The 14,973-nt window shown below is 45.1% G+C and overlaps 1 protein-coding gene across 7 annotated transcripts in view; it reads left to right on the forward strand.

Annotated features, from left to right (window-relative positions):
• The window catches only part of GRIP2 (glutamate receptor interacting protein 2), a 653,251-nt gene that overhangs the window by 607,987 nt on the left and 30,291 nt on the right, over positions 1–14,973 (forward strand). For all 7 annotated transcript variants that reach the window (XM_082265350.1, XM_082265349.1, XM_082265353.1 and 4 more), the window contains exons 15-19: positions 5,089–5,152; positions 7,220–7,365; positions 11,537–11,681; positions 13,179–13,318; positions 14,379–14,558. In XM_082265350.1, the coding sequence (XP_082121476.1) occupies positions 5,089–5,152; positions 7,220–7,365; positions 11,537–11,681; positions 13,179–13,318; positions 14,379–14,558 (675 nt within the window). The remainder of the gene's footprint in view (positions 1–5,088; positions 5,153–7,219; positions 7,366–11,536; positions 11,682–13,178; positions 13,319–14,378; positions 14,559–14,973) is intronic.

Here is a 14,973-nt window from a genome sequence, read left to right on the forward strand (position 1 = left end):
ACCCCTTGTCCAATCCCTGCTTCTAATGCACATTGTAAGAAGCTCACAGTGTGCAGTGAAATCAGAGTAAGCAACTTCAGTACTGGAGAGGAGCCGATACAACTGTACAACACTGAATGGGAGGCCGAAGGTCAGCTTTAGGGAACTAAAAGTCCCAATAACTGCTTGACAGCATGCTGTGAATTTCAGTTCCTTTGCTAGTTGCGCAGATAACAACGTATCTATTTGAGGATATAAGGAATGATCGCATTTACATGCAAACTCGCAGCATTAATTAATGATCCGGTATAGGAAAGATTAATAAGCCCCGGTGCTGACGAGTATTGGAAATCGTTATCTATCATCCGAGTAGCTTTTTGTTGGAAAAAAAAAAATAGTCACATCCCTTTGTATTTCGGGACTAGCGGCACGCTGTGAATTATGATGCGTTTAGCAGTTTCCTCTGAGAGCCTGGGGGTTTGTTTCCCCCAAACTGGCCATCATATGCGGGAATCCACCGCCGCCTCCGAGCGCCCCTTCCCCCTCGTTTATCATGCTTCCCTGCAGAGGAGATGTTGAATTAATTAGACATCTATTATCAGTGCGGCATCAATCTCCCCTTCCATTCTTCCTGTTCTGTCTTCCAGTCCCTGCGGAAGGAGAAGTTCTGTTGTTTCAGTGATTTATTGCCTCTGCTTCCCGTGACTTCTGCCCAGGGGCATTATGGGACGCTGTCTGGCATAGAAATGTGCGGACACATATGCAAACCTGCTATCCTGTACCCAAATATTAACCAGGATCAAAAGAAACCTGACATGAGGGAAATGTGTGGGCTTTTCTTGCCTAAAGTAATATTAAACCCTCGGCATTTTTTAGCTTTACACAATGAGCGCAATAAAATAAACATTTCACAGCAAACTATTTGCTAAAATTCTTACCTGAGCACTTAAAGTTTACAACTTTCCATGCCGATGGCTTCTGCTATGTCCCTGCTGCTTCCCAGAACTTCCAGTGTTTACAGGAAAGGGTTACCAGTAGACAGTGCAGCCTCCAGCCAGTCAGTTTGGAGAAGATAGGAGGGAGAGGCAGCAACCTGGGATATAGGGCTGTGGGTTTCTATGGATGCACACAGTGTAGAGGGACACAACTCTAGTCAATGCATACAAGGCTGACCCCAGGGCCGGGACATGGGGTGGGCAGGAAGGGCCGGTTGCCCTGGGTGCACTGGTTTATTGCATGGATGAGGGGGTGCCTTAACCCTAAGGGAAGGGGGGTGGGGCGCTGTTTGGCATCCTTGCCCTGGGCGCTGGATGACCTTGTCCTGGCGCTGGCTGACCCCATAGGATACTGCAAGAGAAAGGAGCCATCCCTATGGTAGTGACCATGGCACCAACCTAAACAGGAACATAGGCAGTAACTGTTAGATAAAGAAGCAGCATACTCAATTATAAAAACTGAGGGTTTAATATTAACTTAAGATCTACTGTTTAGAGCAGTGGTCTCCAAACCGCGGCCCAGGGGCCAATTGCAGCCCCTTGCTTGCTTTTACCTGGCCCTTGGGGCAGGGCCGGACTGGGAATAAAAAAAAAAAATAATAAAAACCAGCCCTGGAAATAATTTCATACCAGCCCCATAGCATTATTATACCAGCCCAACAGCATAATGTCATTATTTCTTGTTCATAAAAGGGAAAAACATGCATTTTAAAGCACATTTGAAGAGTGTATTATATATAGATAAGACAGATCTGAAAGCACATAGGGCTTTATAAGAGCAAATTCTGGTTAAAAGTGGTAAAAGTGCGGACAAGGTACAGGAGGTGGTCATAGGCTGTGCAGACATGGTACAGGAGGTGGTCATAGGCAATATGGACATGGTACAGAAGGACATGTCAGAGGCTGCGCACACGGTACAGGAGGACGTGTCAGAGGCTCTGGACACGGTACAGGAGGACATGTCGGAGGCTCCGGACACGATACAGGAGGACGTGTCAGAAGCTGCGGACACGGTACAGGAGGACGTGTCAGAGGCTGCGGACACGGTACAGGAGCATGTGTCAGAGGCTGCGGACACGGTACAGGACGAGATGGTCAAAGGCTGCGGACATGGTACAGGAGATGCAGAGGCTGCGGACACGGTACAGGAGATGTCAGAGGCTGCGGGCATGGTACAGTAGATGTCGGAGGCTGCGGGCATGGTACAGGAGATGCAGGGGCTGCGGACATGGTACAGGAGATGCAGGGGCTGCGGGCATGGTACAGGAGATGCAGGGGATGCGGGCATGGTACAGCAGATGTCAGAAGCTGCAGAGGGGTCTTACCGGGCTGTGATGAGGAATGCGCCAGCGCCGGAGGGAACACCCCTGCTGCCTTACATTTAAAAATGGCGCCGCCTGGCACCATTATGTCACTGCGCATGCTCCCGCCTGCCCAAAAATGGCAGAGCGACAGACTTTTATGAGCAGCGGCGGCGCATACGCAGTTGACATGTCGGCCCGGGCCCAGCCATATTTTTAGCCCACAAAGCAGCCCCCGGGTTTGCCAATCAGGCCCTGCCCTTGGGGCAGTATTTCCTCCCCGAATACCAACTGTGGGGCAGATTTATGTGGGTGTCATCTCTGAGCTGACATCTCTGTCCATTACCGTAGATGTTGAGCCTGAATGATGCTGGAAAAAAAAGACTCCATCCTTCTAGAGAGAACAGCGGAAGGCGGCATTGTCAGGGGGGAGTATTGTGATCTCTGTTAAAGGTAATACATTTCTGGAAAAAGGGACAGGAAAAAAAATCTGTCTCCGGTAGTGCTGGAGCAGGGGAAGTATTTACATAGCATGGTTTACACACTTTACCTGCCTGCTGAAAATTCATAGCCTTGTTTCTTTCCCCTGAGAAATAATGGTTTATATTTTATTATTTTTATTATTATTATTATTATTATTATAGGTACTCCATATAGCATCATCAATTTACGCAGGAAAGCCACACATATATATGGTACATTCACATCAGTCCCTGCCCAAACGGAGCTTACAATCTAAGGTCCTGAACTCACATTTATACATACACAAACTAGAAACAATTTTGACCGGAGCCAATTAACCTACCAGCATGTCTTTGTAGTGTGGGAGGAAACTGGAGTATATTTCGATTTAAATAAAAGAAAGAAGCTGGTGGTACACATTGTATCTAATGCATGTAAAGTTTTAGGGCCCATTCGCACTATGGCAGTTTGAAGCTCGTTTGAAGCTTCACCAGAAGGTCTCCCAACACTAAACGCTAGGATTTCCATTATATTCAAGGTGTCCCTTCAAACCTGAGTGTACTGTTAAGGCTTGTAATATGTCACTCAAAAAAGTATGTGAGCTTTATGCATTTTGGGCCCAATAGATTTCAATGGGAGTGCCTAGAAAACACAAGTTTTTCATGCTCAGTAACTAGTTTTCAATTGACTAATAAAGAAAATCTCTCAAGCCTGAAATATTTACAAAAGCTGGAAAAATGTCCAAAGACTCTCAGCTCAAGTTTGATCAGGGCCATATTTTTCTGGAAAAGAAACCCAAAGCCGCACCTTTGATGCGTTTATCCTAGAATTGGGCTTAAAAGCAGGTATCTATGTTTAGGCCCAGGTTTTGGGAAATGCATCAGCAGGTCCTCCCAGGCAGGGCTTTGTGTTGCTTGTCGAACACAATCAATCTTGCATTACATTTTTTATTTTTTTGTATTTTGGATGTACTGATAGTTTGGGGAGAGGAATTAGCACCTGGTCAGCCAGGGGAGTGACCCATCATAAAGGGATTGTTGAGTGGTCTCTATGATTTAAGCCCTGTTTTGGTGAAAAGTGTCAGAGGAGGATAATGTTTTGCTACTTGTCCGGAACAATAAAACTTTACATGCCTTTGATGTTTGGGTGTGCTACCGGCTTCCTTCTTTTGGATCTAGAGAAAAATATGATCCCAGCACCTAGTACCCAGTGCTAGTGGCCATCATCCCGATTGATATGTATACAAAAAGAATCCCCAATGGTGTGGGACTATGAATGCCACTAGACACTGAATGTCAGGATAAAATAGTAGACTTTATTATACAAAAAACATACAAAACTATATATAACAATTGTACATAGACAAAGAGGCTTGTTAAAAATTGCATGCAATGACAGATCATATACCAATCAACATTGAAGAAACTCAGGTACACATGGTGGAGTGAACCGGAAAATGACCCTACGCGTTTCGGGTATCGAACCCTTCCTCAGGAGTCAACCAGAGTTCCAAACACTCAATGTGCCCTTGAAGTCTTCATAGGAGAGTGGAATGATCTGTCGTTAAAACGGTAAAGATTACCGGTGAAAGAGGAATGCCCAGTTCCAATAAAACCCGTCAAGCGCAAATGTAGAGGAAGATAAAGAAAGAGTAGCTGCACTGGAGGCCACAGGGGTGCCACGATGATCAAAAATTGCTCAGCAAGGGCCACTCCAAAGGAAACCTTACTGGTTTATATAAGTGGGTATTCTCAACCTGTGGAGGGTGAGTAATTGTGATGACAGAGGGTCATACGAGGTGAAGTATGGGTATCAAACCAATATCTGGAGTATCACAAAGTGTAAGTGTCTGTCTTTTCGTACTGGAACAAGGCAGCCTCTGCTTTTTTTTTTTGGATGTACTGATAGTTTTGGGAGAGGATTTGGCACCTGGTCAGCCAGGGGAGTGACCCATCATAAAGGGATTGTTAGAGTGTTCTCTATGATTTAATCCCTGTTTTGGTGAAAAGTATTGGAGGATGAAGTTTTCCTCCCAGGCAGGTTTTTGTGCTACTTGTCCGGAAAAATAAAACTTGACATGCCTTTGATGTTTGGGTGTGCCACCGGCTTCCTTCTTTTGGCTCTACTGATAGTTTGGGTCAAAGTGGAGCTTTTGCTTGGATATATCACCAGGTCAGCCAGGGCAGTGACTCAGCATGAAGGGCTTGCAACCGGCGAATAACTTTTGTATGAATGACTTGTATGGACCAATGACAGCAATGCAATAGCTATAATGTACAGTGACGTAGTGTAGTGACTAATGATGTACAGAAATATTGTTTTAACCTTTTTTTTTTTTTTTAACCTATCAGCCAGCAGAAAATCGGGAGAACCTCTAATAATCTCTGACATCAAGAAGGGCAGTGTAGCACACAGGTGGGTATTGCAAGCGATGAAAGATTGATCGATTTTTCTAGGCAGCGAAGCAGCGCAAAACTGAAGCTGTGATATACTGTATTTTATGAGATCGTTGTTTAAGATCACAGCCAATTCATAATCTCTTATTCTTCTAGAGGAACTCTCTAAATAATTTTCAGGACTCAGGGAACCCCTGCTAAGATTTATTCTATCTACAGCCCACAGGCCACTATGTAAAAAGTAATAAGGAATGCAGTGTACCTGGCTTATTGACACCCAGGGATTCTTTTATACAACCAAATTATATTCAGTAGTAACATTGAAATGAAACAAATAATAATAAAGGCCAGAAAAGAAATGTAGACCATATACTGTAAATTGTTGTGTTCTCTTAACATTGGTGATCAGTGAAGTTCCCCCTTACATTGGTGATCAGTGAAGTTCCCCCTTACATTGGTGATCAGTTAAGTGTCCCCTTACATTGGAGGTCAGTGTAGTTCCCCTTACATTGGAGGTCAGTGTAGTTCCCCCCTTACATTGGAGGTCAGTGTAGTCCCCCCTTACATTGGAGGTCAGTGTAGTCCCCCCTTACAATGGAGGTCAGTGTAGTTCCCCCTTACATTGAGGGTCAGTGTAGTAATCCCTTACATTGGGGATCAGTGTAGTTTCCCCTTATATTGGGGTACAGTATAAGGGGATACTAGAGGTCTTTGTATTGTCCCCTTACATTAAGGGTCAGTGTAGCATCCCCTTACATTGGGGGTCAGTGTAGTACCCCCCCCCTTACATTGGGGGTCAGTGTAGTACCCCCCCTTACGTTGGGGGTCAGTGTAGTACCCCCCCTTACATTGGGGGTCAGTGTAGTACCCCCCCTTACATTGGGCATCAGTGTAGTACCCCCTTACATTGGGGGTCAGTGTAGTAATCCCTTACATTGGGGGTCAGTGTAGTAATCCCTTACATTGGGGGTCAGTTGGCGGTCAGTGTAGTGCCCCCTTACATGTGTGGTCAGTGTAGTGCCCCCCTTACATTTGTGGTCAGTGTAGTGCCCCCCTTACATTTGTGGTCAGTGTAGTGCCCCCCTTACCTTTGTGGTCAGTGTAGTGCTCCCCTTACATTTGGGGTCAGTGTAGTTCTCCCTGACATTTGGGGTCAGTGTAGTGCCCCCCTTACATTTGTGGTCAGTGTAGTGCCCCCCTTACATTTGGGGTCAGTGTAGTACTCCCTGACATTTGGGGTCAGTGTAGTTCCCCCTTACTTTGGAAGTCAGTGTAGTGCCTCTTTACATTGAGGGTCAGTGTAGTAATCCCTTACATTGGGGGTTAGTGTAGTGCCCACTTACATTTGGGATCAGGGAAGTTTCCCCTTACATTAGAGGTCAGTAAAGTTCCCCCTTACGTTGGAGGTCAGTGTAGTAATTCCTTTCATTGGGGGTCAGTGTAGTTTCCCCTTACATTGACAGTGTAGTGGCCATTTGGTGGCCAGTGTAGTGGCCACTTTCATTTTGAGAGAGTGCAGCGCTCGGTTACAATGGTGATCAGTGGGAGAAGGGTCCTCTTACATTGATGGTAAGTAGGAAAGGGCCTCATTATACTGGTCAAATATTTATGGTCAATGGAAAGAATGCCCATTACAGATAGCTGAAAGGATCATTGGAGTTGGTGGTAATTTATCTGAGAGGCAGAAATTGCTCAAAGCACCCTCTAAAGCAGGGGTAGGCAACCTCGGCACTCCACCTGTGGTGAAAATACAAATCCCATCATGCCTCTGCCTCTGGGAGTCAGGCCTGCAGCTTTCCGTCTCTCAATTCCTCATGGATCTTGTAGTTCCACCCCAGCTGGAGTGCTGAGGTTGCCTATCCCTACTCTAAAGGAACCCAGGGGGACCAAGTGACCCTAGTTGAGAAAGGCTAATCTAAAGTAGCACCACACCAACATAAAATATTCCCCTAACCACTCCGAACATGTGCATGCAGTAATACAAAGTAAAAATCAGTTGCAAGCAATGTTTACACCGCTGTTAAATAAAGTGGTGACATTTTGGGGTTATTTATCTAATGCAGAGATTTATCTCCTCCCTCTGCAGAACTGGCACCTTAGAACCAGGTGACAAGCTGTTGGCCATCGACAACATCCGTCTTGACAACTGTTCAATGGAGGACGCTGTACAGATCCTGCGGCAGTGCGAGGAGCTGGTCAAACTGAAGATTCGTAAGGATGAAGACAACTCTGGTATGAAACTTTGTGCGCACAGTTGTTTACAGTGTACAGGCTGCTATATTCCGTGAGGAGCCATTATTGTCCCTGACATAAATATTAATCATATCCATCTTTCTGAGAATTTCCATTAGTAAATATATTTATTATTTTGTGTTTTTTGTTTTTTTTTTGTTTTGTTTTTTAAACTACACTGGTGCATTTTGGCTGAACTGACATTTCAAGTATTTGTTAATATGCCATTTGAATCATAGAGTGCTATATGATCTCGCCCCCCCCAGCCATTAGAGAGTTCTTTGTGATCCCACCCACATCAGAGTGCTGTTGTGTGACTCTGTCCAGCCATCAGAGTCTGTGTGTAGTCCCGCTCAGGAATCAGAGAGTGCTGTGTGGAACCTACCCTGGTACCTCCTATGTGAGGTAGTAGTGGATTCCTCCTCACCTTTTCCTCGCATCCAGAATGGGGCCGGGGTATAAAAAAAGAAATTGCTGAAATAGTGTAATAAAGTTTAAAAAGGTTTATTTCCCATCCAAGGGTAAAAGGATAAAACAAGGAAGGTTTACAGTATCAGTGACAGTGCTCAGCGTTTACTGGCTTGCTTTCCAAAACTGCGTGCTGACGTCACGCCGTGCGTTCCAAAACTGACGCGTTTTGTCACTTCCTGTGACGTTTTCACTTCGCGTCAGCTTTTGGAACGCACGGTCGTGACGTCAGCACGCAATTTTGGAACGCAAGCTGGAATACGCTCGCCACCCTGCAGTAAACTCTAAGCACTGTCACTGATACTGTAAACCTTCCTTGTTTTATCCTTTTACCCATGGATGGGAAATAAACCTTTTTAAACTTTATAACACTATTGGAGCAATTTCTTTTTTTTTTGCCCTGGCCCCATTCTGGTTGCGAGGAAAAGGTGAGGAGGAATCCACTACTACCTCACACAGGAGCGGCACGAGGTAACCTACCCTGGCCCTTTGGGCCTACAAGCGTGATCGGTCTTAGTGCTGTAAGGTACATAAGACCCATTACATCTGGTAAGTCACCCATCCTTATATTAAATCACTGTGAAAAAAGAAACCCATGTCACCTATAGTCACAAAGACACATTGGATAAAGTTGTAAATACTGAGCACCTGCACTTTGATTAAAGACCGGAAGACTCTTTTTTTGCACAAGGAAATTTTGGACTTTGCCACTACAGTCAACTTATAATTTCAATCATATGGACTATTAATTGCACAATCTTTGGATTTGATATATTTGATATATTTATTTGCACTATTATTTATATTTATTGGTACATATTGGAATATCCACCAGCTGATGCACTTTAATGAATTTTTCTTGTTGGGATAGTATTGATTTACCTATTTATTTATTTATTTAGCTGTCTATGTATGCTTTATTCACACATTAATTAATAGCATAGAGATATTTATTGAGTTATTGCACTCGGCACTATATGGTTTAGCAAGCGCTATATATATAGTCTTAACCCTTAAGACTATTTTTGACACGCTGGGCCTGATGGTGTCTACCTTCGAGCCTGTTCCATTTGCTCAGTTCCATACGAAGTCCCTGCAAAGGGAGATTCTAGCCAAATGGGACAAGAATCCGCAGTCTCTGGACAATCAGATCTGGCTGAGCCGGGGAACGAAAGAGTCCTTGATATGGTGGCTTCGTTCTCTGGGGCTTTGGCTGGGCAAATCCTTTCTCCCCTTGTATTGGACAGTGGTCACCACGAATGCCAGTCTGTATGGCTGGGGAGGCGTCCTCGGCAGGAATTCTGCTCAGGGGATCTGGACACTGGAAGAGCCCAGACTATCGATCAATGTCTTGCAACTCCGAGCGATTAAACTTTGCCTGGAACATTGGACGGATCGTCTTCATTGATGTCCAATGCGCATTCAATCACACAATGCCCTGGCTGTGGCTTATGTCAATCACCAGGGGGGCACAAGAAGTGTCCTGTGGGCTCTGAAGGTAGCCAGCATTTTAAGGTGGGCAGAACAGCCCTGTCCACCATACACATTCCCGGGGTTGAAAACTGGCAGGTGGATTATCTCAGTCGGCAGACGTTGCACCAAAGGGGAGTGGTCCCTTCATCCGGAAAGATATCATCAGTTGTGTCTCCGGTGGAGCATCCCCGAGGTGGCTCTGTTGGTGTCTCTGCTCAACAGAAATATGCAGAGGTTTGTGGCTCAGTCACGGGATCCTCTGGCAGATGCCACAGACGTGCTGGTGGCCCTGTGGGGTCAGTATCGTCTGATTTACGCCTTCCCTCCTCTCAAGCTTCTGCCAAGACTTCTACGCAGGATCGAGGCAGAAGGGATTTTGGTCATTTTAGTGGCCCTGGACTGGCCTCGCCGGACTTGGTACGCCAATCTGGTGCGGCTGGTCACCGACGTTCCTTGGAAACTTCCTCTCAGGGAGGATCTGCTGTCCCAAGGACAATCTTTCATCCTGCTTTACAGTCGCTGGCTTTGATGGCTCGGCTGTTGAACGCTGGGTGCTGAAGGATAGAGGTTTGTCTGAGTCAGTGATTTCAACGCTGTTAAAAGCTAGGAAGTCTACTTCTAGATAGATTCACCATTGTACTTGGAAGATGTGCATTGCTTGGTGTGAGTCTCTTGGTGTTCATCCTCATTTTTTTTTGGTGGCTCGGACCTTGACCAATCTTCCATGGGGGGTTGAGCAGAAACTGGCCTTGAGTACTATCAAGGTCCAGGTGTCGGCCTTAGCGGTCTTCTTTCAACGGGCCTTGGCCACACACTCCCTGGTGCGTACTTTTCTTCAGGGAGTTTGGCACTTGGCTCCTCAATAGCGGTCTCTGTTACTGCCTTGTGACCTCAATTTGGTGCTCTCAGTCCTCCAGAAGCCTCCTTTACATAATCTTTGGGAGATTCCCCTGCTTACGCTGTCTCAGAAGGTGGTCTTTTTGGTGGCTATCACCTCTGCATGCAGGGTTTCAGAATTGGCGGGGTTATCCTGTCGTTCACCTTACTTGGTGGTTCACAGAGATAAGGTGGTTCTTCGCCCCTGTCCGTCATTCCTTCCAAAGGTTGTCTCTGATTTTCATTTGAATTAAGTCATTGTGTTGCCTTCCCTGTGTTCCAGGCAAAAACATCTGAAGGAAATTGCCTTGCAAGCCTTGGATGTGGTCCGGGCAATTAGGGTGTACCTGGCAGCTATGGAAGTTGTTTATAAAATCTGACTCCCTATTTGTGCTCACCGATGGGCCTCGGAAAGGATTGACGCTTCCTCTGCGACCATTTCCAGATGGATCAGACAGATGGTGGTTCAGGCCTATTCCATCAAGGGTCATGTTCCGTCTGCTGTTTACCTGGTTGGCTATAGTTCAGCCTTGGGAATTTATTTTTCGCTGTTCTCACCCCTCATGTTTAACACTGCTTTGAGACGTCCCAGTGGTTAAGAAGATCAGGAGCTGTATCTGTCAATGAAGGAAAGAGAAAACTGGATTTTTGACTTACCGTAAAATCAATTTCTCTGATGTTCATTGACAGACACAGCTCCCACCCCTTCTAGCACTGCTTGTAACAAAACTGAGTACCTATAACAGAGGGAGGGAATATACCCCCTGGGACTGCCCATAGGTGTAGCCAGACTTTTTTTTTTCTGCCTAATGTCCTACTCCTGTAGGGGGCAGTATAACTCAATGGTTAAGAAGATAAGGAGCTGTGTCCGTCAATAATCAGCAGAGAAATGAATTTTACGGTAAGTCAAAAATCCAATTTTTTGCCTGGTGTTGGGTTTTAAATTGAGACAGGAAAATGTTCAGCTACCAGAAGCAAAAAAAAAAACTTTGTGTAAGCTAAAAGTAATCAAAGTCATAGCTCATTCAGGGCTATGAACTCGCCCGTGACAGTGCTCATTAGCTCAGTGCTGTCACATACCCAGAAGAAGAATTTTTGCTTGCACATGATTGATGTTGGAAGTCAGCAGAGCTTCCCATCTTTTTCTAACCTCTGGAGCAGCTGCACTTGCAGAGTGCACAGTCTATTTGCCTTTAGTAAATCAACCCCAAAGTGTTCAGTTAACCATGGGTAAGACTAACACGATGGCCGTGGCCACTAAGAACCAGTGTGTACAGGTCATCCCTGTATAGCCATGTCCTTTGCCTTTTCTCCAGCCATGTGTTCATTTAGTAACACTGCTTTTGTTTTTCAGATGAGCAGGAGACAACGGGTGCCATTATCTACACAGTAGAGCTGAAGAGATATGGAGGACCTCTGGGAATTACAATCTCAGGGACTGAAGAGCCATTTGATCCCATTGTAATTTCTGGTCTCACCAAAAGAGGGCTGGCGGAGAGGTGGGTCACACATGGGGATGCTGTAAAAAAAATTGGATATCTGCCTACAGTCAAAATTTGCAAATCTTAAAGTAGATGTAAAATCAATTTTGTTTGCTAAAGTAAAGGTCTATATAGTAGAATCAGGGCCTCCTTCCTCCTGCTGGGGATCCCTTTAGTGATAAAGGTCTATATAGAGAAATCAGGACCTCCTTCCTTCTGCTGGGGATCAATCCCTCTAGTGCAGGGGTCTCCAAACTATGGCCCTCCAGTTGTTTAGGAACTACGATTCCCATCATGCCTAGCCATGTCTGTGAATGTCAGCGTTTTACAATGCCTCATGGGACGTGTAGTTCCACAACAGCTGGAGGGCCGTAGTTTGAGGATCCCTGCTCTAGTGATATAAAGATCAATATAGAGGAATTGGGACCTCCTTCCTCCGGATGGGGATCCCTCTAGTGATAACTAAAGCTCTATATAGAGGAATCAGGACCTCCTTCCTCCTCCTCCTACTTACTTACACTTAGTACTTTAGTGATTTTGATGCTATGAAGTGAAAATGTAACTTCTTTGAAAGCAGCATCTTGCAGATGAAGAACGTCATTTTGCTCTTTCTTAGCAGCTAAAAAGGCTTTTCTGCTGAAAGAAATATTCTCTAATCCACTACAGCCAGATGTTACATAGCTCCTACATGTGAGGTGGGTGGATCTGCTATTCTAAGGCAGGCTATAGAGGATGCAGTTTTCTTTCCGGCAACCATGGGTTGCTAGAAAGAAAATCACTCGGTTCCCCCATGAACAGTGAGTCAGTGTTGATGGGGGAATCCCTCCCGTGGAGCTATTGTGTTCTCCCAGCGGAGTAGGCGAGCTGTCCCTGCCAGGAGAACACAGTGAATATTGCTAGCAGCTATAGCTGCTAGAAATAATCTGACATGCTGGTTGTATTCAAGTCATACAACAGTTGAACTGGGTACAATCAGCCTGCCCATAGATAATTCAAATCTCAGCCGGTCCCTGCTTAACCAGCTGAGATTCAAACTATCTATTTCCGGCTTTACTCTGTGCTGTACATTTTCTTCTCTATGCTTATTATATGACCTCACAAGGTAGATTTGAATCTGACTGACTGATGGCTGAGAGATGCTACTTTGATATGCTTGTGGTGGGTGTGTTTAAGGATCCCCTTCCTGCATTACAAGCAAGGTGTTTTCAGATCACCATATTACCAGCAAGGGTTGACTCTGTTCCCTTTGCCATTTTATGTTACATTTTTACTAGTGTACCTGTAAAGAGAACACGTACTTTGAAAATATCAAAGCTGCCATTGTCAATCTCATTTTAAAAATGATGGGTATTAATATCAGTCCAAAGGCTTTAATAATTTCAGTTCGTGACCAGGAACAAGTATGGAAACAAGGGTAAAAAATTGATTGGGTAACAGAGACTGGTTGGGTAAAAGGTACCGCCAATCCTATCTTCAGCCTCCTAAAACACTGTGACCACTCCCATTGTTTTCCAGGACTGGAGCCATCCATATTGGGGACCGCATTCTAGCCATTAACAATGTCAGTCTGAAAGGAAAGCCACTGAGTGAGGCGATCCACTTGCTGCAGATGGCGGGAGAGACGGTGACACTCAAGATAAAGAAGCAGGCAGAGCGTAAGTGTACGATTTCTGTACTGCTGGCACAAGGGTGGGACTCTCCTTTATAACAGTGGAAGACAAAGAATGCCTCATTATGCTTGCTTAGATACTGCAACTGTCTTATGTGCATAAGCATCGTATTCAGGAGAGTGGCCTATCTGTTCTAAAAGAACTATTGACAGGTGGCAGCCATTTTGTCCTCACTGTGGCCTAGCTGCACCATTGGTTTTTCCAATGACCTTCCTCATTCTGGGGTCATCACATTTTTATTAAATTGAGGCCATACAGGAACCATCCAGGGTATTTACAATCTTTATTTTACAGGTGAACATTTAATACATGACAAGGGATTCCCAGAGCTCTATGATTATTTCTAAAGAGAGAGCACACAAGTAACTGCCTGCCTTTTGGCTGACTTTGTTTGATTGAAATGTTCAACAGAGCCATCATTTAGGAAGTGAGTTACTACTCTGTTGAAATGGCATTAACCTTTTGGCCTGCCTAGACTGGGGATAATTGTCCTGATGTTCTAGTATAGTGGACTCTAAACTGTGGCCCGTGGGCTGAATGTGGCCCTTGGCTTGCCTTTATCCGGCCCCTGGGACACTTTTCCTCCCTTTGACGTCAACAATGGGGTATTATTCTTCCCACAGAAACCAATGATGAAGCATAAATGCTTCCTCTGACACCAAAAAATGTACACTATTACTCCTACTGACACCAATAATGAAGCACTATTCCTTCCACTGACTCCCAACAATGGAGCACTATTCCTCCCACTGACTCCAACAATGGAGCACTATTCCTCCCACTGACTCCAACAATGGAGCACTATTTCTCCCGCTAATACCAATGATTGGAAACTATTCCTCTTCCACCTAACTACAGGGGTGCTGTGTACATTTTTATTCCTACTGACCACCAAGCCTGAGGCATTATCTTCTCCCACTGTCCACAGTCCAGCCCCCCTAATGTCTGAAGGACTGGCCCTTTGTTTAGAAAGTTTGGAGACCCCTGTTCTAGTAGAATGGTTGCATTCTCTGGATTTACTCTGTTCCTTTGGGTCACATTGCAGGGCCTCACTCGCAAAAGCTCTCAGATGGAGTGAATGAAGGAAGCGACCCAGAAGATGACCTGACAGACTCCCAGAAGACCAGCAAGCTATCAGAAATCTACTCCACTACTATCCCCAGCGTGGACAGTGCCCTCGAGTCGTGGGATGGCTCTGGCATTGAGACAGGATATAGTAGTCAGGGTAAGCTACAGCCAATTTGTTTACCACTTTAAAAGCATGGTCTTTCCTTGCAATATACTAATTTTAATGACTAAAGTGGGCCAGACAGCCCTAGACAGTAGGCTGCTTTCAGCATTCAGCCATTTTGAGAGTTGTTTAGTTAAAAACCAGTCATATTATTGTAACATTGGAAGAAAATCCTCACTGTTCGGTGATTGACTGCCTCAACTATAAAAGGTAACTAAGCTGGGGGGGGGGGGGGTAAGAACTGTTGCAGAGTGTGATCACTGGGTGCAGCGGAGTCCATTCAGATCAGACATTGTGGAGTAACAGGAACTGGCTTCTTTATTGGAACATAACACAGAAATCAAAGATGTCACCTCATTGTAATAAGAACAACAGACAGGCACGGGCCACCATAAGCTTACTAGTGGAG

This window comes from Pelophylax lessonae (genome assembly GCF_965119305.1).
Source record: "Pelophylax lessonae genome assembly, chromosome: 8".
Classification (NCBI taxonomy): domain Eukaryota; kingdom Metazoa; phylum Chordata; class Amphibia; order Anura; family Ranidae; genus Pelophylax; species Pelophylax lessonae.